Raw genomic sequence first — 24,337 nt, 5'->3', positions numbered from 1 at the left:
TTTACAGTTACTAGTAACGCAAATGTGCATTACTTTTGCGTTACTTTTACGACTGGCGCTGATTGGTCATCGGCCGATGGCGCCATGGATTTACTTGTACGTTCCCCTTGCCCCGTGGAGGGGCCAAGGAACGAATTATTGGCCGCGTTCAGCAGATTCAACAGTTGAGCAACTTTACTAGATTTTTCTATAATATATGAAGATATAATGGCTGCATTCCGATATTCACTGTCAGTACTGCAAATCTATATTTTACGTCACGTATACTATAGTTTTTTAGTACTGAAAGTTACTGACAGTGAATATCGGAATGCAGCCAATATAGATAAATCTAGTAACGTTGCTCAACTGTTGAGTCTGCTGAACGCGGCCATTGTCGGGTAGTGTACACGGTCACCCTTGTCCCTTGTGTATGTATCCCCTGAATCAGGGAGGATTCCCCTCTATTACAATTTGGCGTGTTGCGCGTCTCGAAACCTGGCATCACTGTCTATGTCTACTCTATGGTGACGTCACACGTGATGTGCGTTTATTTTCCGCTTTCATTCACGCTAAATAGTATTTAATTCCCAATGGAAGGTCGAAGTTCATTTGAACGATCCGTGTACACGGAATTCTTTGAACTCCGAACGATTACGAAAGATGGGAAAAACATCGATGTGAAATGTCGGCTATGTCCGTCGACAAAGAAGACCTACAGAACTTCGGTGAAGAGTACGTCGAATTTAAAGAAGCATCTGGAGGTAAGAACTAAGAAATTAGTAATTATACGGGCAGTGTGTGTATTTAGAATAATGCGGGTATGCGGGATGATGCGGCGAATGCGAGCCCTAACCTAACATAACCTTAACCGACTAACCCTAAACCGTACTGCCTGCATTGACGTGAATGCGGGTTGTCCGAAAACTGGCCAGTATCTTAAAACAATGAGATGATTGATGAGAAACTAAAAGTGAAATGGACTAAGATTGACTATGAAAGTGAAAAACTGGTGATTGGTGAAATGAGGAATTAAAAATCAGACGAACCGCTATTGACAGACTGACAATGACAGTATCCTGAGCTTTTAAGACAGGCCTGCGGCCGGTTTGCATTTTTCGGCCGATTTTATCTATTGCCATCTTCACTCCTTTTGTTTCGTAAAATCTTGGCAACTCGCGGAAACTTCAGACGCTTGAGTTCAGGGACGATATTAGCTGTAAATCGTGTGGCTGTAAATTAGCTGTAAACGCTTCGATGCGTGTTCCCGTGCTCTGTTCACTGTTATTATTTTTATTACCATATTATAAAATTACAGTATTATAATTAAAATTACAGTAAAATTAGTTACATTATGTAATTTATGTTACAGACATCACATCCTAGCGCAATTGAAAAGCTAAATACTCTCAAGAGGAAGGTGGATGATTCAGGTGCTGACAAGTTGGCCAAGAAATCATTGACACAGCCTTCTGTTACAGAAGTCATTGGTTCTGGTCGTGTCACGCAGTTCAAGGTGGATAGTTTGAGTCCGCTTGGTCCTTCGTGGGGTGTGGACGTGCCTCGTGCACGCTCCGCATATGTGTTATATAAGTACTTTATAAAACTGTTTTACTGAATATATTTATATATGTGGTGATCTGTGCCGTTTTTCTGACTCGAGTGATATACAATTTATTACTGATATCCTAAAGATTGTTAAGATATGGATAATTTTATACTTCATACGGCCACGCCCATGAATCGGCATATCACTTTTCCACGTATGATACGACTGGCACGCATGAGAGGACAAACTTTATATAACGGCTGATTAAATCTGAAGGAAAACCCCCCGGTCCTAAGGGCTCCAAATTAACAAATTAACAATAATTATTGAAGGACGCAAGACGTTCATATCTCTTGCGGTGAGTTGAGTGTGAATAAGTGTGATTCTTGTTTTAAATGTTCGTCTTTATATTTGCCGTTACGCCGCCATCTTTTGAGATCGAGACATTTCGTCCTCGTGTTGTAATAGTGGCCAATATTCGAGGAAACCGAGATCCTGTCTACTGAAGATTGAGCATAAATAGCTATATGTGAATTAAACTATATTCGCCTTGTGATAATGGTTGACTTAGTGACGAATTATGCATATGCGAAATGGTGGCCGATGCTCGGCCGTGTCTATGCGAATCGTTGCGTGTTCTGGGGTCGGCACCGTCGGGCCGATCTCCCGGAGGACTGGGACGGGTGCCGTGGGTTGTGCGGCCGAATGCCGTTACGCATTACCGAGCTATACACCGGCTCTTGTATTTCATATTGTACTGGCATCGGCGGTTTTCGTGCGTGCGCGCGCGCGAGGATCGGGATACCTAAGTCGTCTACAGACGATTCCGAGTCTCGACATCGAACTCGCGAAACTCATGTTCGACCGTTAGACGCCGTGCCGTCGTAAGCGGTGAGATCCCGACGACGGGCAGAGGCGCCGTACGGCAAACCGGGCTCGTGCGACGACCGGCCCGCGAGGACCGGCCGCCTAGTAGTGTGTCACATTGTTTTGAGCCTTTCGACTCACGAGACTCCTAGAGATATCATTGCCACCTTTGACTAGAGAGGACCCAAGTAGAACAAGTTAATCACAAAACCGTCAAGATGACATTAAAATGATGAATTTTTTGTCATCATATGGTCAATGTCAAGAATCAGTTTGAAATGACTGGCTTGTGATATGCTGTTTTATGAGACTCGCGATATATGTAACAGTATATATTGTTACAAATTGCATGATCAGTCATAATTTTCTTCAGTTCTCATAACATATTTCGAGTATACCCTTAAATAGAAAAGATCAAATAAAAGTCAACGAAAAGATCAAATAAAAGTCAAAGAGAAGTATTGTAGTGTAAGTTAGTGCAGAAAGTGCAGCGAAAAAGAACAGATCACGGAGCGCAGACATCGCGCGATCGCGAGCACCGCGCGCGGGAACGTACTCGTGCGCTTGTGCGATTTTTTCCCTCCATCTTGCATCATCCGTCGTGTCTCGTCGCGAGAATTTTATAGTCCTTATAATTATATCGATCCGTACATATATGTCTCGGCGTCATTCCTATCGTGTAATCTTAACATTTTATTCAGTGTGTACATATATATGTGCTTGAAATTTTCTTCTTTTCTTTGAGAAAACTGTAAGTTTTATATCCCTAACCTATAACAACATTGATACATGTGGACATTGGGTGATTCAATATGACTGATAGACCGGTAAGTAGTTAATTCTTGCAAATATATATATATGATAGGTTGCATGTAGTATTTTTTTACGAATACTGACAATAATTGCATGTAATATAGATACTTAAAAAAAATAGTGCTTTTACTTTTGATTTTTTACGCCTTACTCAAGCATTCAAATTTTATATTAATACAACTCGTTATATTAGTGCAATCCTTTATTAAAGCTATGTTGAACGTTAGTGTATTTATAATTGCATATAAATATTGTCACAGAGTAAACGGCGTAGAGCAAGGCATGCTAAACGAGAAGTAACGCAAAGGATGAAAGTGGTTAAATTAGGATTTCAAGTTAATGCAGGAATTCCTATGGATGATGATTTGCAGTTGCTTGACGACTTTTCAAATTTGAGCAGAAATAATAGTGACAGTAGTATAAATACAGCCAGTGGTAATATTCGATATGACAACACAAATGGCAATAATTTTTACAGTGTTAACACAGATAACTGTAATACAGTTGATAATAATATGAACAATGATGAGCTCGATCCTAATATTGATAACACTCACAGTACCGATGATAGCAATGAAGTCTTAAGTACTTTGAGTGAAATTTTTGAAATAAATACTAATAATATAGATCACTTTCTACAGAATGATATTGAAAAGGAAATGTATTTGTTAACAAATTTAAGAGAATGGGCAATGAAAGGTGTAAGCTTTGTCAAAGTAGATAATCTTTTGAAAATACTTAGAACCTTATTTCCCAATCTGCCTAAGAGCTGTAAAAGTCTTTTGCATACACCTCGTAAAACAGTTACTGTTGCTCTTGGAAATGGACAATTTTTTTACAAAGGTATCAGAAAAAATATTGATGAAAGACTTTTAGAACAGTATTTCGTGGATCATCAAGAGATAATAATTGATGTAAACATAGATGGTTTGGATCCATTTGAAAGTACAAATGATTGTTTTTGGCCAATAATTGGCTGCTTTGAAGATGATCCTCAGCCATTTATAATTGCTGTCTATTTTGGAAAAGGAAAGCCTTCCGATATGGAAACATTTTTAGGACAATATGTGGAAGAAGTAAAAGAATTACAGGAGCAAGGTGTTGAAATATTCAAACATATTTATCCTTTTCGAGTCCGCAATTATGTGCTTGATGCCCCGGCAAGATCATTAATTAAATGTATAATTGGTCATAATGGTCGCTTTGCATGTGAGAAATGTGAAGTTAAAGGAGAATACTATCTGTCAAGACAAATCTTTTTAAATTTGGATGCTGAGTTAAGAACGGATGAGTCATTTCGTACTCGATCAAATATTTTTCATCATACTGGTAATTCACCTTTGGAAAGAATTCCTACTGGAATGGTTTCACAATTTAGGTTGGATGCTTTACATTTAGTTTGGGCAGGTGTTTGGAAAAGGTGGCTTACTTTTGTCTTGGGTTTAAAGAACAGACGTGGTATTGCATCAGATGCTGACGTACAAGAAATAAACAATAAAATATTACAGTTGACACCGTACATTCCTAAGATCTTTAATCGAAGACCACGAACAGTTAAATATTTTGCAAAATTTAAAGGTACAGAGTTCAGACGTATGCTGCTTTATGATGGATTAATTGTGTTTAAACACTTAGACAAGAAATTGTGGAAAAGCTATATTCTCTTGCAATCATCAATTTATATGTTGGCAAGACCTGATTTAGTACAACATATGACACCTGCAGCTGATGTAATAATCCGCCAATTTATAAAACATGCCATTAAAGTATTTGGAAAACAGTTTGTGGTATATAATGTGCACAGCTTATGCCATTTGTCAGAGGAATGTCGTTTGCACGGTGCTATTGATTCTTTTAGCGCATTTAAGTATGAGAATTTTTTTATGACAATAAAGAATTGTTTGCGTTCAACTTATAAACCTCTTGAGCAACTGGTTAACAGGGATTTTGAGACCAAAGGTCGTCTAACATCGAAAATATTCCAGCCAGATGATCGAACAGTAAAGTTAAATGGCTTATGCGAAAATATAGTAGATAATATAGAAGGTGACATGTACTCTTCCATTGAGATTGATGGAATTTGTTTAAATACTAATCTAGCTAATCGATGTTTTCTTACCAAATGCAATACAGTAGTACTGCTAAGAAATATCATTCATACATTTGAAGGCAGGATAAAATTAAACGGTCAGAAATTTTGCACTATGACTGACTATTACACTTATCCATGTAATTCTTCACAATTGGGTATCTGGAAAGTGAGCTCATTAAATCTTCAAGTTTATGCTTGGAATATTTCACAATTTGCTGCAAAATGTGTTTTATTACTTTTGGAAAATGAAGAATTTCTTACAATTCCTCTTATACATAGTCATAACTGACTTTATAAGTAAATAATATAGTGTAAATATATAGAATATTCATGAGAGAGGTCCCCCGTAGCCCTCGGCGGGGGAACAGGCAGTACAGAGAGAGAGCGAAGAAGAGTTACGGAAAAGGGTGACACGGAGAGGAGGGAAGGCGGAGGAAGAGCGATAGGGGTGAAGGAAGCAGAGAGGAGGTGGAGCAAATGGAGGTGAGGTGAATAGGAAGAGGAGACGGCAGAAATTGGTCAGAGATGAGGAGGCCGGAGAATGAGGTTAGGTCGACGGGAACACGGGAGAGGAAGCAGATGGCACGAGAGGCGAGAGCGGCACGACAGTTAAGGCGGATTCGCAACACGCAGCACTGCAACGGGTGGCAGGGACAAGCGGCGAGATCGAGAGAGCGAAGGGAGGGGACAACGGAGCGAGGTGAACAGGTAAGGTAAACACGTGGCGGCAGTAGAGAAGGCGGACCGAGGAGACGAGTGCGAGTGGTGGAAAAGAGTAAGCGGTTGCCAGAGAAAGAATTGGAGGCGGAAGGAGCGAAGGTAAGGTGGAGGTGAAAGAGAGAAGGGCGATAGGTCAGAGGAGGAGAGGAAGGAGAGAGAGAGAGCGGAGCAAAAGAGAGGTGGTTAATATAAGTGCATTTTCAGTTGTCTCAGGATGGAAGAAAAAGGAGGAGCTTTAGTGGACGCGGTAGAGAGGATGATGGAGGAGAAAGTGAGGAGGATGCTGAAGGAGGGGAAGGAGGACAATAAAAGGAAGGAGGAGAGGATGGAGGAGCTGGAGGAGGAAGTAAGGAGATTGAAAAGGAAGGTGGAAAGAATGGAGCAGAATGGAGGTAAAAGGAAGAGGGAAGAGTACGAGGAAAGGAGACCTGAGAAGAAGAAATGGTGGGGGGTGGGGGGTGAAAACGAGGAAGAGCTGAGGAAGAGAAATGTGATTCTAAGGATAGAGAAAGAGAAATGGGAAGGAAAAGAATCGAATTGGGAGAAGGTTAAGGAATTGTTCACAGAAGGACTAAAGGTGAGAGTGGAGGTAAGGGAAGTAAGGCTGATCGGACAGAGAGGTGCGTGGCTGACGTTCTTAGTGAGACTGGGGGGCGAGGAGGAGAAGCGGCGAGTCCTGGAAGCAAGGAGGAGAGCAGGGAGCAGTATGGGGGTGAAGTTAGATGAAGATAAATCGGTGGAGAGGAGGGATAGAGAGAGAGAAGAGAAAGGGAAGAGGTTAGAAAGGAGTAGGGAGGATGCCAGGAGCGAAACGAGATCCGAGGAGGAGGAGATTTCTAGAGGAATGGAAGAGAAGCTCCTCATGGATTCGGATGAGGAGGAAAAAGGCAAGAGGAAGAGGGAATGGGCAAAATAGAGAGCGGAAGGGAGACGCAAAGGAAGGAGGGAGGTAGCAGAAGAAGTCGCGGAGGATGCTGAGGAAGAGGAAGAGGAGAGGGCAGGATGCGAGGGGGGGAGGGGAAATTAATAATTGTGAGGTCGTAAGAGACCAGGGTAAGGGTACTGTGTGTTGTACGAGGTTTGGGAACGTTCCTCTCAAAAACGCCTTGTAAACCCTGCGGGGAAGGCAATAAATTTACATACATATATAGAATATTCACATATCTATTTTATTATTAATATTGTTTAAATATGGTTAGTGCGAGTTTTGTATTATTTAACAATCCACCATTTTATTTTGTGCCTATTGAAAATTTGTATCTGTTTCAGTATGCAGTTGTTACTTTTCTTCCAAATGATAAGGATACTGAACCAACAAGTGACGTTGTACCCACTTGTTGGCTACTTGCTAAGAATACAAAGGCTTACTGGCCTAATTTTCCTAAACGTGGGAATACAGATAAACGATCAAAATTAATATTAAGTTTAGCTGAACCGGATAAAAGCTGGCCTACATACGATGTTAAATTTTGTCACGGCTATGGTAAATGTTTATATTACATTCATTTATATACATTTTTTAAGATTTGTAATTATCATTTTTAATGCAAAATTTTTTTAGACACGTACAATAAGGCACGAAAGGCAGCTAATCTTCAAAATGATGAAGATCGAACAGTAGGGACAGAAGTTAGTGATATAGACCAGCCCAGAAAAAGAAAGAAAAATCCGAAATATAATGTCACAGAGTCATCCGAATCCGAATATAAATGTAATACTCACACTGTTAAGAAGAGCAGAAAAAATAAATTGAGAGATCAGTCTAGCGATAGTGAAAATGAAGAAATGGAAGAAAAAGCTGTTCGGGCAAAAGTTGCAGCATTACTAGCCAAGAGAAATAATAGAAAACCGCAAGTTTCTCAAAACAAGGAGGTTTCCATGGTTACCAAATCCAAAAATTTAATTAAAACACTCGATTTAGAACAGAACCGTTCTGTTGGTTTAAATGATACTATAGGAAGTGACCCACGTTCTAAAAAAACATATAATCTGACAGATGTTTCGCATGCAACAACAGAAGCAATAACCCCTATGTCGTTTCCTAGTACCCCTGCTTCGTCTCCTCTGCAATTTCACCGACAATATGATGATAGAATGAATATAGATAGAATGAAAGAACAACTTTTGTTAGGTAAATAATTTTCTAGGCTTTAAATTAGTCAGTACAAGAAAGTATTGACTGCTACATTAATTTATTTTTTGTATACGTCTGTAGGAAATGATCTTCAACAGTCAGAATCTGTTTTACCATCCAGTCCAGAAATTATACAAGAAGAAAGTAGAGAAAAAATTAATGCTGCAACAGATAATAAATATGGGAGCATAAATATCTCGCAGAAATTAAGTCAGTCTTCTGACTTAAGTGATGAACAGAGAAAAATAATTACTTCTGTCACAGATCAACCTACAGGTAAATATAATTGTACAGGATGTTTCTAAACAATAACATTTACAGATTGTTAGAAGATAACTAAGCAAGTTTCTCAAATACTTACTCTCCGAAACTCTCGTGTTTCACTACTGAAAAGCAAAAAAGTTATATTAGCAGCAGTTTTTTGATAAGTAGTCTTAAGTTATAACAGATTTCTAAAAATTTTATGTATTTTTTTCATGAGATTATTCTTGAGATAACAAACATCTTTTATATTATTCAGTCCTTTGAAAAATAAGTGGTTGAAACAAAGCTTTATAACACATCTGGCAATGCTATGCACATACATTTATACTACAGCTATTTATTTATTTCATCAATAGTATAATTTTATTTATATAGAAATTTGCTGTCTATAACTTGAGATAAAAAATATAAGTTAGACATGAACAAAAAATCTTACTTACAAAAGGAGTTATTACTCTTTACAAATTAAACACATTTTCTATAATTCAATCAGTAATTGTATATTTATTATTTCTGTACAAGTAATCATATTTTTGATATTTTATGTATTTACACTCAGGTGTTAAAGCTGTATCCAGTGGAAAGCATTCCAAAGAAAATAGATCTTATGATGCAAACTGTAAAAATTTACTTACAAAATCGGTTTCTCCTTCTTCCAGTAAGCACCAATCATCAAGTAAGCATTTATATATGTATATTCCGTCCAACAAAAAATCGATCACAGAGATTGGACGAAAACTCGTATGTTTTGCGCAGGTGTCTGTCTATAGAACGTCTAGAAAGCCCTCCTCCACAGCGAACGTGCCATATTTACGTATATGGTATTTAGTAGCGCGACACGCTCTCCCTACTTTACTTTGCCTATATTCAAAACGTGATCGATCTTTCGTTGGAGATTGAGAATATTTTTTACATTACATTAATAATTTGTTTGCATTAATTAGGTGATAACACTGATGCTGCCATAAAAATAATTAAGACAGAGTTACTTCAAGAAATAAGTAGTAAACTTGATTTTGTAATGATGAACACAACAAAAATACTTACCTACTTAGCACCAGAGGAAAGTCTTCTTTTAAGACCAGATAACCTTCCAGCGCTTCCTCTGAAGTCAGTTGATGAATATGATAAGTTTGAAGAGTTTTTAAATGATGGCACGAATTTCTCAACAGTGGTACGTTTGAACTAAATAGAATTATTTGTTACATTTATGATTTTGTTCTTTGTACTAAAATATGTGATATTTAGGTACAATATTTTGCGGGCCGTATGGTTAGTCAAGGTAGTGACTGGCAAAGTGCTGTATACTTAGTATCGAAACTGCTAATAAGTAACAAATTAGCAAGAGCAATAAGTTGGGGAGGTACCAAAGACACCAAGATCGCACTAGCAAACAGTAAAATTATGGACGCTGTTTCCTGTGAGTACAATTCTATATAAATTACCGTCTTTTACTAAAATATAGTAGATAAGAAATAAATAATAAGTTAAAATTGTAGGCGCTGTTCTGAAAAACCATCCCAAAAGTGATTTAAAACTAGTGAAGTTAAAAATACAAAGATGGCTTTATACGGGAAACCAAAGAAAAATTTAATTATTTTTTCAAATTTTTCTAGTCATGGGAGAATTACTTGCCTTTGTGATATTTAATGTTAAGGCTCCTGGGTTTCTCCCGTCATTATGTGAGATCGTGACGTCAGAGGCTAGAAATGACACGCTGAGAATTCGATCTTGAGTGCCATTTCCAAATAAAAAGATATTTGCGTAAAATAACATTTTAGATCATTTTAGCACATTTCAAAAATACCCTGAAAACTATTCCATTCCCTTGACAGTTAATAAACAGCCGTAAAATAAATATAATACAAAGCCTAGTTATGCGACTGCGTCTATATTATAAGCCTACATTCATATTACATTCTTTTTACTCCTATTTATTAATTGTCAAAGAAAAGAAATATTTTCGAAGTATTATTGAAGTATGCTGAAGTGATCTGAAGTGTTATTTTATGCAAATATCTTTTTATTTGGAAATGCACTCAAGAATTCTTAGCGTGTGCAGATTTCTCGTCTCTGACGTCACGATCTCAATGATGACGGAAAAAGACCAGAAGCCAATCAACGAGAATTTTATTTTTTTTTATTTTTGATGTTATGAAACCATGACAAAAAACTTTTATTTTGACTGTGAAATAATACCATGCAATAATACCGTGCAATAATAGAATGTATAAATACATTTATTTTTGTTCAGGTATTAGATAAGTTCTAAAAGTTATTTTGTGTTATATGTATAGTACAGACGGCGTCATTAATGCTTTCCTAGCTGTGTTCTGGAGATTTCTATAGTGCACGTTACATGTACTGTGACTTCAGGTGGAAGGCATTAATGACGCCGTCTGTACATTTTAGTACACGTATTTAGTACATTTAATTGTTCTTAAAATCTTCAATAATTACCAAAGATTATTTTGTTTTGTTTTATGTTTTTTTATCAAATTGTATTAAGCCGAAATGCACCAATGTCGCATAACTTCAGTTCAACTCAATCTTCGTCTCTTTCTAAGGGGAACAGTTAGTCTAACTGTTTTCCTTAGAAACAGACGAAGAGTGAATTAAGCTAAGGTTAAAGTTATGCGACGTTGGTTAAAGTTATGCAACCATGCCTTAGTATTTAATTTTTCTTAAGATTTAGAATAGCTTCGTCTCTGTAAGACATATTTTTATATAATAAAGAAGTCTCATATGTAATTATATATTCCTTACATGTTGTCCTCTATTATGCTTATTTAATATTACTCCAATCCACACTTCTAATGTATAACATCAATTATACCTGCTTTGTAAAAAAAGGTCATTTTTACGTCATCTTGATGTCAAGATGATGTCAAGATTATATGCTCCTAACGGGCCATTTTGACGTCACGATGACGCTTAAAAAATGATTACAAAATGATGTCATTTTGATATTTTCGTGACTGATTTGTTCTACTTGGGGATACGGCCTTAGAGGCGTTCAGGCATAATCCCACGGATGGTAGCTTCGCACCACCGGCCGCTCGACCGAGTGCGTGAACCAAATGTCCGAACCTGCGGTTCCTCTCGTACTGAGCAGGATTACTATCGCAATGACTGGTCATCAGTAGGGTAAAACTAACCTGTCTCACGGCGGTCTAAACATGAAAATAAACAAAATAGAAAAGTAAAATAAAATAAAACAAATAAAATAAATAAAAATAAATAAAAACAAAATAAAACAACACAAAACAAAATAAAATAAAGATATGCCAGGCAATGAATGTTTGATTGTTTGAGATATCCTGCTTCGTATATTATACAGGGGATTTCTAATAATGAGGATACAAATTCATTATGAAACCGCGTTGTATCTAGAATAGGATCCTCAATTCTTTTGAGAACACAATTAACTATTAGGATAGACTATTGACTCTCTGAGTCTTATCTATTATGAGGGATCTTCAAACCGAGGATATATACAACATTCTCTGCGTACTGCCTGATGACGCAGTTTTTTCTTTCGTAGTTTCAACATCAACTACGATCGGATACAAAACGGACGAATTGTATCTGTCTGGCAATAGTCCTAGGGGAAGGCCACCCCGATAAAAAACCATTATAATGAATATGGCAATGCAAACGGACAGAGATAAAACCCCACCAGGAAGTCGGATGCCTGGTGACCGGCGCTCTCCTCCCCCGAAGGAGCCGTCGTTAACGAGCAAGGGGCCGTCAGCGTTACCTACGGGCGATGGCGGAAATAAAGCAACCGTAGATGGAAAAGGAAATAAAAAAGGAAAGGAAATTGCAATTGATGCGAATCTACGCCCAGAATGGGCGACTGAATCACGATTGCCATCGGCGTTACCCACGGGCACCGGTAGAAGCGATACTGGGGAGAACCTAGGATCCCCCTCTAGGACATTAACCAAGTACATTTTGGAGGGAGAATATTTATCCAGAATGGATCAGAATGAGAATATTGATCTTCCGTTGGATGATCTCACTCGCGAAGACTTCCCAGCGTTTAATTCTACCAGAAGAATACCTGATACTGAAGAGACAACATCTCTTTTGGATAATAAGGACTTGGGATCTGACCTCACTAGAACCCTCTCTAGGGAGGATCGGCATAAGGAACAGGACGAAGAGATTGCCGACGAGATAATTATGTTAGACGATGATGAGGACTCTCGGCTTCCGCCAACTCCATTCCGGAGTGAGAAGAGGAAGGCACAATCATCGCCCCATTCGCGAGATCTTTCTTTTCCTGTTCTTTCTCCTCCTGCTAAACTTCCCGTTAAAAGGAGGTCTACCACTTCTGGTGATATGGTTCTCTCCCCAGTTGTGAAAACCATTCACAAAGATAGTATAAAATTAATTTCTGTTGACAAACTACGGGAGTATAATACAGAACAATTAACAGAATATGCTTCTGATTGCATTAGTAAAATGGAGTCTATACGCTCTCGTAGTAAAAATATTAAATGTAATTTCACCGGATACCTCAGGGACGGCCTAAGTAACGTCATGGAAATCATCACTGTATATGGAGAACGGTTGGAAGCTGCTGGAGATATCTCGAACCTAAAACTCCAGAACAAAAACCTAACGGCTCAATTACGCAACATCACACGAGAACAGGAAATACAGAAGCAAGAATGCTCCCAGCTGCGGAGAGAAAATGAAGAACTCCGTGAGGAGCTCAAGGTTCTTCGAGAGGAGGTTACAAAATGGAAGAAACAAAAACCTCCCGGTTCCTTTTCGAAGACTTCTCCAATTACGAGGAATGACGAAAGACTGAACGAGTGTGGAAAACACCAGGAGATAGACACCGACTTCTCTGACTTCCAGGTTGATACCGAGGAAACAGAAAAGGAGGAATTAAATAAGAAAACACCTGTCAAAAATGGTAAAACCTCCAAACAGGTTAAACATACAGAACCATTTAAAAGACCTGATGATAATCGAAGCATGGAACGTCCTCTCCCGCAGAGGAAACCAAGGATTTCTGAGAATCAACTCTTTACAAATAAGATGACAGTACTCCCCCCACTGCTTTCTAGTGAATCCGGCACGGAATCGCACTCTGTTGCAAACCGTACCAGAAGACGTGGCGTTTCCGGAAGAAAAACGAAGACTTCTCCTTTAAATAGCAATAAATCTGAGAAGGTTCGTCCTCGCCTCAACAAGCTTCCGATCGAAAATCCGGAAGACGATTCTGGCCGTGACATAGAGTTCATCAACGACTCTGAAGCGGCTGAAAGTGAGGAACTTGATTCGGAATTAAACCAAATTAAAGAACAGATGAAGTGTCTAGCTGATCGCAAACGCCAAATTCGTCTAAAACTTGCAACACATACAGAGGTACATACAGAGCTACAGACGCCTGGGAACACCCAAAGGGAAATTTCCAAGAATTTCGACAGTGTTGTTGAGAATGAGGCTCGACGTGTTTCCAAAAATCCGACAACTAGTGGTACGGGCAAAACCCCTCATAAAGCCCCTCGTCGTAGACCTCCTAAATCTGCGGCTATAACAATAACTAAAATAAATTCGGAAACCTCGTACGCAGATATTCTCAAGAAGGCACGAGAAAAAATCGAACTCAATTCTCTTGGTATTGAGAATTCTAAAATACGCCGAGGAATTAATGGAGGCGTAGTTATTGAAATTCCCGGCGAGGATGCTACTTCTAAAGCTGATGTTCTATTTAAGAAACTAAAAGAGGTGTTGGGTAGTTCCGAGGCTCGAATTAATAGACCCACCGCCATGGGTGAAATAAGACTGTGGAATTTCGACGATTCCATATCTAAATCTGATATCCTGAATATCGTCTCTACCATCGGGGATTGTGAAGAATTCGATATAAAGATTGGAAATATTCGATCAATGCGAAACGGCCTAAACTCCGTATGGATCAAATGTCCGTTGGCCGCTGCTATTAAAGCAAGTGATTCTGGAAAACTGAAGCTAGGCTGGACGGTTGCTCGCGTGGAGCTTCTGGACGCGAGACCCGTCCAGTGCTTCAAATGTTGGAGGTATGGTCATGTTAGAAATACATGCAACTACCCGGAGGACCGTACCGGGTCCTGTTTCAGGTGCGGTGCGCGTGACCACCAGGTTGGAACATGCGACGCGGTTCCACACTGCGTGGTATGTGAGGATGCTGGCAGACAGTTTAACCACCGACTAGGATCCTCTAATGTTTGCTTTGCCAGGGATAACGCTCCGAAGCCACGAATTGGCTCTAGAAAGAGATAGTTGCGATGTCCATCATAATCCAAACCAGGGTTCAAAATAATGCATTACTTTTTGTAATGTATTACGGTTTCATTAAAGATTATTTTTTTAATAACCAATACGAAGGTTTTCAATTACGCATTACTTTTTAAATAATTAGTGCGATTTTTTTCATTACGCATTACTTTTCAAATAATCAATGCGGTTTTTTCCATTACGCATTACTTTTTAAATAATTAATGCGATTTTTTTCATTACGCATTACTTTTAAAATAATTAATGCGATTTTTTTCATTACGCATTACTTTTTAAATAATCAATGCGATTTTTTTCATTACGCATTACTTTTTAAATAATCAATGTGATTTTTTTCATTACGCATTACTTTTTAAATAATCAATGCGATTTTTTTCATTACGCATTACTTTTTAAATAATCAATGCGATTTTTTTCATTACGCATTACTTTTTAAATAATCAATGCGATTTTTTTCATTACGCATTACTTTTTAAATAATCAATGTGATTTTTTTCATTACGCATTACTTTTTAAATAATCAATGCGATTTTGTTTATTACGCATTACTTTTTAAATAATCAATGCAATTTTTTTCATTACGCATTATTTTTTAAATAATTAATGCGGTTTTTCCATTTCGGATTACTTTTTTAATAATTAATAAGTAAAGAAATAATTACTTTTAAAAAAATTAATAAGTAATGCATTAATTTTAATTTGAATTTTCATTACTCTGAGTCCAGTTACATTTGCGTTACAGCACGCATTGTGATTATTGTGGTTATGATGAGTCTTTTCAGCCATTCTTCCAACGAATTATTATATATTTATAAATTATTGAAATAATTTCTTTGATTTTTGTATGTTTTACTACTTCACCCAAGTATGCTCAATCAGGATTCTTATATATTTGCTAAAAAATAATAATGAAAATAAAATTTTGATTAATGGTTTAATTGAATACAATCAATATAAATTGTACAAGTATATATATTTTTGACGTAGAACTACGTCTTTCCCAACAGTGGGTAGGAGGTAATATTGGGAGCAACGGGGACGGGGACGGGGGACGGGGACGGGGATGGGGTGGAGACGGAGGACGGGAACAAGAGATAAATAACTAATGTAATATCATTCTTTTTTTTTCTTAATTTCGCTGGACTTATTCGCATGTTGAAAACTAAAAATTATTTTATTTAAATTACGCTTTATCAAACACACGGTATGAAGTTAAATTTTACACACCATAAATATTTAATGGATATGATATACATTATAATAATCAATATTTTTATTACACGTTATATTTTGCGTATTACTATTGTATTGAGAATGCGATTATCCATCCAATTTTTTTTGCCTTTTATTGTTATTTATTATTAGTATTGACTATTGATTATTTTTTATTTTTATTCTCATGTTCGGTACCGAAACAAATTCATATTATATTTTAATTTACATTACATTTTTTAACTATGTTACACATACAAATGTTCTAAGTTAACGGTATTTTTTTCCTGCATTTGCTTTTAATAATACTCGTTGCTCAAAATGCTCATCCTTAAGTCGATTGTATTTTGGTAAATTCATCATAGTTGTATAACTGAACATCCTTTCCACGGGAGCAGATGACGGCAACGGTGTATTATACTTTACAAACGTTTTCCGAATCGATGGATAGTTTTCCAACATATCGAGTTGGATTTCTTTACTTTTTAAATAACGCGTTACTTCTGCTGTTAATTCTCCCTGAGATAGAGATGGTCGGAACTCATCGATTGTCAAATTGGTGTGTCCAAATTCAAAATCGTCGTCATAGTTCTGATTGACAGAGCTTTGTACTTCTTGTGACGATTCTCGAGATACTGCCACAAGAAAGCGTTCATGAATATTTTTTTGCACATCTCGTGAATACGGTACTAGCCAACGACCTTTGAATTGGGGATGAGAAATAGCAGCTATGACTGCATCGATATCGGGTTTCGAAAAATCGAAAATTTTCTCAAAACGACGATCAACACCATCAACAATTGCTTCAATCATTGGTTTACAGTCAATAATATCTTCATTAATGATTAACATATTCATTTGATACTTTAAAGACACCAATGTCGGAAGAAGAATACCGTAATAGCAGTTATCAGCTTGTAAACGATCAATAGCATTTGCGAGAGGAGCAGCACATCGCACGTATTCTTCCAAATATTGAAAATCTAAGTCATTCAAGGGTTTTTTGAATTTAATTGAATCGTTATTCAATAGCTTCTCTTTCACAGTCAATAATTTTTTGATACAATCATAACTCGAGTTCCAGCGAGTTACGACTGGTCGTTGAAGTGCAATGCCAAGGTATGCCTTCAAATTTTCATTAAACTTCGGAGAACGCAACGACTTCCATATTGCTGTGCATTTGTGCATGACATTATTATGCTTTGAATTTAATCGTTTACAATTTTTTATAGCTTTCAAAACATCAGTTTTAGCTATAAGGTTTAATGTGTGGCTAGCACATCTGATATGCCGAGGTAATTTTGCGTCACACTCATTGCTAAATTCATTGTCAATCTGAATACAATTTTCATCAGAATCAACATCCTCGTCAAATATGCTAACGTCAAAAGCATCATCATTATTTTCATACTCATCTTGAGAATTATCTACAATAAAAAAAAGAAAACACTTGGAATAACTATATTCAAGAACTATAAGACGTAAAAGCCAATTAGCCAAGTTGAAGAAAGAGAAATTTCTTATTTTTTACTTACTACTAGAAGAGTCATTCGGAATTACAATACCGAATTCTTTGAAAGCCTTAATAAAATTAGATCCGTTATCGGTAACGGTCGCTCTTATTGTCTCAGGCGTTAACTTGAATGAAACATGAATTTTTGACAACAGATCTGCAACAGCATCAAAGCAGTGCGTTCCGGAGAATCTCTTGCATGCAAGTGCAGCCGACTTTTTTTCCAATGTTTCAGGATGTATCTGTACAAGTAAAGTTAAATTGTTGTATTGATTCAATATCAAAACACAGGAAATGCGGACTACAAGCATATTCACTAGAGTACATGTGAGACGTATAATTTTTTTCTTGAGACACTAATAATTTAAATGAATGATAAAGCGTGCTTATGAATTTGAAGGAAATATGTATGAAATGCAAGAAATAAAAATAATAAATTTTTTTAGTTATGTATTAGCAGTATTCGTGCATAGAAAAATTATATATAGGAAGGCGACAAAGAAACAGTGAAAAAATTATCGTAAAATGTCCACTGTCAGTTGAAAAATACATAAGAGGAATAGGTGGCGTTGACTTGAGCGATCAGAAACGCTCTTACTACAAAGTAGGAAGACCTAGCAAAAAATGGGGGAAATACGTATTTCACTACGTGATTGATATTTGTATCATAAATGCCTTCGAATTGTACTCATTGGAAAATTCACCAGATCGATCCAAATCACTCAATCATCTACAACTTCGGCAACAATGAATAAAAAAAACTCATTGGCGATTTTTGTTCACGTAAGAAACTAATGTCAGAAATCAACCCACCGAGGATTGATGTAAAGCATGTTTTGGTCAGTGGAACAGCAAAGCTGTGCAAACAATATAATAAAGAAGGGAGAAGATCAGACAGTTGATTAAATATTCGAACAAAATGGCATTGCAAGCAGTGTCTGGTAGCGCTTTGTAAGTTTAAATGTTTCATGAAATTTCACAATAATAATAACAATGAGGATTGGAATAACAATTAGAACTCTTTAAAGTAAATTTTTGTAGGCAAATGAAAATTATAAATTGAATTATATTTATTTTAAAAAAAGGTATAATGCACAATTTAATGTTAAATCATGAAAAAAAATGAAATGTTTGCGAATGTATTTGTAAATGTGTTAAAATAAACAAAAATATTTTTAACGTTTTGCACTAAAATAAAACATATTTTGAAAGTTTAGCGGTAAGTATAATTCGAATTTGCTATTTGGCGCCAATGACGGAAATGATACGGCACTGCGTACCACTGCCCCTCCACAGCTCACGATCGTGCGGTTTGAAAGTGGGGAGAACATTGGTAAATAAGAGGGTTAAGATAAATTTAAATTATTATATACGATTATTCATAATTTGTCGCAATGTATTTTATGATAAACTGCCAGTTATGTAATTGTACGTGCCCCGAATTTATTTCTCTATAATTTCATATTTCAAATAAGAAACAATATTGAATTGTATATATCATATCAAGTGAAATTGTTTACCCAACTAGCTGTGACACCTAGATATCTGCGTGATCCTCCTGTCCATACATCAGCCGTAGTACAAACAAAACCACCACCATTGATCACCGAACTCATTGCATCACCAATTTCTTGTAACATCTCCTTAAAACTTCTGTCGACTCTTTTTGCCAAAGAGTAACATGTCAAGTGCTTCAACCGAGTATCACCTCTCTTTATTTTGAAATCTGTAAAGCAAATAGGTGATAAGTTGGGCTGACAAAATCAGAATTTTGCGGCAGTCTTCAGTTTATTAAAATATTATAACTGTATAATCATACGTACCATCAAAAATTTTTCTGAAAGACGGATCTTCAACCGCTCTGAATGGTATCATATACTTTAATACAAAATTTGTGATATTTTGCTCAAATTCTTCTTGATTTAAAACACACGACCAGCGCTTTCTATCAATAACGGAAGTATTTTCCACACCATGTCGCTTTTGTTTTGCATATTCTAAATACTCATTATAAACATTTGCATGTTTTCTCTAGAAAAAATATATAGAATATTAAATAAAATTGATAATAAGGAAATATTCTATGATATACTTTTTTTTAATTGTTTTTAATTGGCAATAGCTATGAGATTTTTTTAAAGTTGCAATAAACGTTTTTTTACAATAATTCGTAATATAAATATTATTTCTGATAATTAACTATAAGTCATCGATATTATTCTAATTTGCAAGAAGTAGAGTTTTTGAATTTTTTTTAATACTATAGATTATTTGGTGAATTTTATAAATTATTTTTCAAATAAAAAAAACCGTTGCATGAAATAATTCAAAAAAATTAAGGAGAAAATAAAAAAATTGAGTAGAAATTTGGTCATGGAGATGATTGGAAGAAAATTATTTGGTTCAACAACACATTGCTAACAAATACTAAAGCTCGTGAGCAGAATCCCAAAAGAGTGAAGCCACTTTTCGTTATTGGTGTAAAGACGTCACGTGATCAAAAATCGGATAAAAAAATATCAATTTGTTTTTTAAAAAATAAAAATTGTTTATCTTCAGTTATTTATTTTAAATAATGCATTAGGATTAATTTAATTTACCTTCAAATGCGTTGTAAAGTTAGAAATAATTCTAAATTTTCCTTTAAGTGCTCTCGTAGGATTACAAAATTGACATACAGCAACAACATCTCCTGTTACTGTACTTGATTTTGACTTGTCAACCTTAAAGTACGTTCCATCAAGACATGTTGATTTATTGATGGCAGCTAACATCTTTTGTTCTTCAGTTATATTAGTCTTTATATCATCATCATTACTTGCATCGGAATTTTCCTCACTGTTATTTTCCTCTTCATCAATACTTGAGATAGAAGATGCAATTGAAATTTGACTAAGAGTTCTTTGTAACTCCACATTTTGATTTTTTTTATTTAAAATCACAGAACCTGATTGCTTTGTTCTTATCTTTTTGCAAATTGGAGAGTTTGTTGAGTCCATGTTAAATCTAAAAAGAAAATCATAAAAATCTTTCGATAAATAGCTCGAAAAAAAATTGACCCAAGTAGATCTAATACCTGATTAGATCTAGTTAGATTTAATTTTTCCCAAATTTTGAATCTAACTGAATCAAACTAGATCTTAAAAGATCCAATTATATCTATTTAGGTCTATTATTATTATTATTTTTATTTATAAATAAACTACAATAATAGTTAAATTGAAGTTAACAAATTTTACAATAATTAAAAATTGAATTGAAAAATTAAAAGCAAAATGTGAATTGTTTACTTAAATTATTAATAATGGAAATATTCAACTTGTCAAAAAAATGATAATATCTATCACAAAGATTAAATTTGTTTGGCGAATATTAATGCAAAAAGAATTAATCACAAAATGAATTGAGTATTGTTTCAATTAAATTAACAAAGTTATTTCAAAAAAATGAATCTGTATTATTGTGTGGGTAATCCGACAAAGAATTGTACAACTTGAATAATTATTCTCCTTCATGATACAATCAAAATATAACAAAAATTTATCTTTTCTTTTTATGTTATCTGATTGTTGAATGAAATTGTATTATTATCGATATATTCCAATAATCACTGTTATATAATTCTCTAAATCACTAATAATTTATAAATTTATCTATAAACAAACAATGGATTATTAACCTAAGTGAAAAATTTTTGGTACCGACTGTACACTATGATTATATATAACACTGTTTGTGCTGGCACTCTCGAACGACACTAATAACTTTTTAACAAAAATAATATATTAAACAATTATTTCTTAACTAAGCGGATAATGAACGGGTATACACTGAAATACGAAAAGAATCCGGAAAATAATTATTATATCACACGTGCATGGAAAGTGGCCCATTCCGCGCGCGCCATCTGTGCGACGGATGGCGCGCGCGCAATAGGCCACTTTCCACGCACTTTGTAATATAAAATAGGGTGTGTAACACGTGCGGGTTGAGAATTGGACACTCGTGCGGGTGATCGCACTCGCCTTCGGCTCGTGCGTCCACTTCGCACTCGTGTCCAATTCTCAACTTCCCGCACTTGTTACACAAATAACTATTGCTGCTGCTTCACTATGTATTATAATTTATAATTAACAATGGAATTGGTAACACCGGTGCCAAGCGTGGTTACACTCTACATTTACATAATACAAAAAATACTTACAATCCGCTGTAATCGAAAAATTGTGCACAATAATCAAACACCCCAACTAGTCACACTCAATAATCACCTGCACTGATTATATATCTCACAATAATACGCGATATAATGTTTTTGAGTACAAACATACGTTCACGTTCTATGGAATCCACAGAGTAAATGACACCAAGATGGTGACCCTCCTCTATCGTGCACCTCATCCATAGAGATATAAGAATAGAGTGCGCGAGCGAGCGCACTCTATTCTTAAGCCTTGTGTACACGATACTAGAAATCGGTCCGAGTTTCGGTTTAAGCCAATCAACATGCAGCTCTTACAGAAAAGCAGCAGTTTCATTGGTTTAAACCGAAACTCGGACCGATTTCTAGTAGCGTGTACACAAGGCTTTATATCTCTATGATCTCATCCGTCTAAAGTTTGCCAAATTATAAGTGACAACGCTATCTCCCGATATTCGCAATAATCGATTGACCGTTGAGAGGATCATATCTATAGATACATGACAATTAATGTTACTGCTATGTCTCTCGTCAATCAACATGATGGCGCCCATGGAAAATGAGAGGACCACAATGTTATGTACACGTACAATTTACGTACTATATTCGTTCTTCGCCTACTATATGTGTGTATTAAGCAGGGATGAACAGTAATATTTATTTTCAATAATCCGTACATAAAACGAATGATAAACAAAAATTTCAACGATTTTTTCCATTACGGATGACTTTTTAAATAATTAATGCGTTTTTTTTTTCATTACGCATTACTTTTTAAATAATCAATGCGATTTTTTTATTACGCATTACTTTTTAAATAATCAATGCGATTTTTTTCATTACGCATTACTTTTTAAATAATCAATGCGATTTTTTTCATTACGCATTACTTTTTAAATAATTAATGCGATTTTTTTCATTACGCATTACTTTTTAAATAATCAATGCGATTTTTTCATTACGCATTACTTTTTAAATAATCAATGCAATTTTTTCATTACGCATTACTTTTTAAATAATTAATGCGATTTTTTTCATTACGCATTACTTTTTAAATAATCAATGCGATTTTTTTTCATTACGCATTACTTTTTAAATAATTAATGCGATTTTTTTCATTACGCATTACTTTTTAAATAATTAATGCGATTTTGTTATTACGCATTACTTTTTAAATAATCAATGCGATTTTGTTTATTACGCATTACTTTTTAAATAATCAATGCGATTTTTTTCATTACGCATTATTTTTTAAATAATTAATGCGGTTTTTCCATTTCGGATTACTTTTTTAATAATTAATAAATAAAGAAATAATTACTTATTAAAAAATTAATAAGTAATGCATTATTTTTAATTTGAATTTTCATTACTCTGATCCAAACCAACTTGAACAAAAGTAGACAGGCTCAGGATCTACTTCTGCACCAGGCCGAGGAGTTGGGGGCTGCGGTGTGCGTGATATCTGAGCCTGCCCGCACACCCGACTCCCAACAATGGTTTCGCAGTGGAAATGGTCTTGCATCATTCTATATTAATAATTGTGTCGCGAGGTACCCCACGACCCTACTCGCCGCTGGTCGTTTCTCCGTCATCATTGGATATGGAGATATATGCATCGCCTCTTGCTACATGTCCTCCAATACGGATTACAACGGATACTCCAGCTTCATCGATGAACTCACCATTCTGTGTTCGAACATTCAGAACAATCACAATCTACTGATTTGTGGCGATTTTAATGCCCACTCTTCTCTTTGGGACCCTCGGCATCGAGATTATAAGGGCGACCTGCTGGAGGATTGGGCGGCCCAAATGGACGTGCGACTGATTAACGTTGGAAACAAAGCTACATTTGCCTCCGCACAGGGAAGCTCGATTATAGACCTTACTTGGGCTTCCCCTGGTCTTTTGGGCAGAATTCGCAATTGGGCCGTTCGTGACGAGATGGAATCTCTGTCTGACCACGCATACATAACCTTCACGATTTCCGATTCTCCGACCGTGAATACCATACCGAGACGAGCTCCTAGATGGAATTTCCGCAGGATGGACACGGATATTTACCAAGCTTCAATAGAGTGGACTTGTGCAATCACTCCTAATAACGATGATACTTGATAGATTTTAAAACCAGACAAATGGATTCACCTATGTATTTCTAACGCGTGTAAGGCTGCAGTTCCCCGCGTTCGCGACCGTAAGAGATCTACGTATTGGTGGAATTCGGAAATTGCCCGACTCAGGAAGAGGACTATCGCTGCGAGAAGAGTTTTGGTCGAGAAGTCGTCACAGGGATTCACCCGAAGATGTAGCTCACAAGCGTGCCGTCTTTATTCTTGCTAATAGGGAATTTAAGTTGGAAATTCGGAAAGCAAAAACACAGTCATGGCAGGAGTTAATATTGACCCTAGATGACGACCCGTGGGGTCTCCCTTATAAGATTGTCCTTAATAGGCTACGAAGATCTGCGCCGGGACTCTCTATCACACTGGAATCTTGCGACCGCGCGCATCAGCGTCGCGACGCGGACGCGTGGGGTCACCGCGGGTAATTCTGCGGCGGATGACGGACCAGGCGATCCGCACGATCTGTCGGGATAGCATCGCCGGCGCAGCAGTTGGAGGCAGACACCGGCGACGGGGACGCCAGATTTCCCCGTGATTCGCGACATGCCGGATCTCTCTGTTAAGGCG

At 36.4% G+C, this 24,337-nt stretch overlaps 1 protein-coding gene and 1 long non-coding RNA gene across 4 annotated transcripts; one reads left to right on the top strand and one right to left on the bottom strand.

Moving 5' to 3' along the window:
• The first annotated feature begins 2,946 nt into the window (after nt 1–2,946).
• Nucleotides 2,947–11,183, top strand: LOC139785209 (uncharacterized). Of its 3 annotated transcripts, none has more exons than XM_071724373.1 (8): nt 2,964–3,222; nt 7,290–7,503; nt 7,582–8,151; nt 8,236–8,430; nt 8,978–9,094; nt 9,363–9,592; nt 9,667–9,838; nt 9,918–11,183. In XM_071724373.1, exons 1-8 carry the CDS (start codon nt 3,208–3,210, stop codon nt 10,010–10,012), a joined length of 1,608 nt encoding a protein of 535 aa, XP_071580474.1. In that variant the 5' UTR covers nt 2,964–3,207; the 3' UTR covers nt 10,013–11,183. The 3 variants fall into 3 exon arrangements, 2 of the variants coding, with proteins under 2 accessions (XP_071580474.1, XP_071580473.1); XM_071724372.1 differs by lacking the exon at nt 2,964–3,222 and adding an exon at nt 5,630–6,119 and having other exon boundaries at nt 6,225–7,503; XR_011721854.1 differs by lacking the exons at nt 7,290–7,503; nt 7,582–8,151; nt 8,236–8,430; ... (2 more) ...; nt 9,667–9,838; nt 9,918–11,183 and adding an exon at nt 3,469–6,214 and having other exon boundaries at nt 2,947–3,222.
• A 6,310-nt stretch (nt 11,184–17,493) lies between these two features.
• LOC139785213 (uncharacterized) lies at nt 17,494–20,605 on the bottom strand. The gene is made up of 4 exons (XR_011721856.1): nt 20,041–20,605; nt 19,264–19,471; nt 18,961–19,166; nt 17,494–17,682 (listed from the first exon to the last, which is right to left on the bottom strand). It is a non-coding gene; the product is annotated as an uncharacterized lncRNA (long non-coding RNA).
• Nucleotides 20,606–24,337: the final 3,732 nt, after the last annotated feature.

The sequence above is a fragment of the Temnothorax nylanderi genome, unplaced genomic scaffold, assembly GCF_030848795.1.
Source record: "Temnothorax nylanderi isolate EJ_2023f unplaced genomic scaffold, tnyl_v1.0 TNYL_tig0755_pilon, whole genome shotgun sequence".
NCBI lineage: Eukaryota > Metazoa > Arthropoda > Insecta > Hymenoptera > Formicidae > Temnothorax > Temnothorax nylanderi.
The sequence above is the reverse complement of the archived record's forward strand: the minus strand, read 5'-3'. Positions and strand labels throughout refer to the sequence as shown.

Excerpts from the sequence above, each read along its gene's own strand:
- LOC139785209 (XM_071724372.1), top strand. The coding sequence starts at position 7,212 with ATGGTTAGTGCGAGTTTTGTATTATTTAACAATCCACCATTTTATTTT. Across the intron at positions 8,152-8,235 it reads GAAAGAACAACTTTTGTTAG|GAAATGATCTTCAACAGTCA; the intron begins GTAAATAATTTT and ends ATACGTCTGTAG. Across the intron at positions 9,839-9,917 it reads AATTATGGACGCTGTTTCCT|GCGCTGTTCTGAAAAACCAT; the intron begins GTGAGTACAATT and ends TTAAAATTGTAG.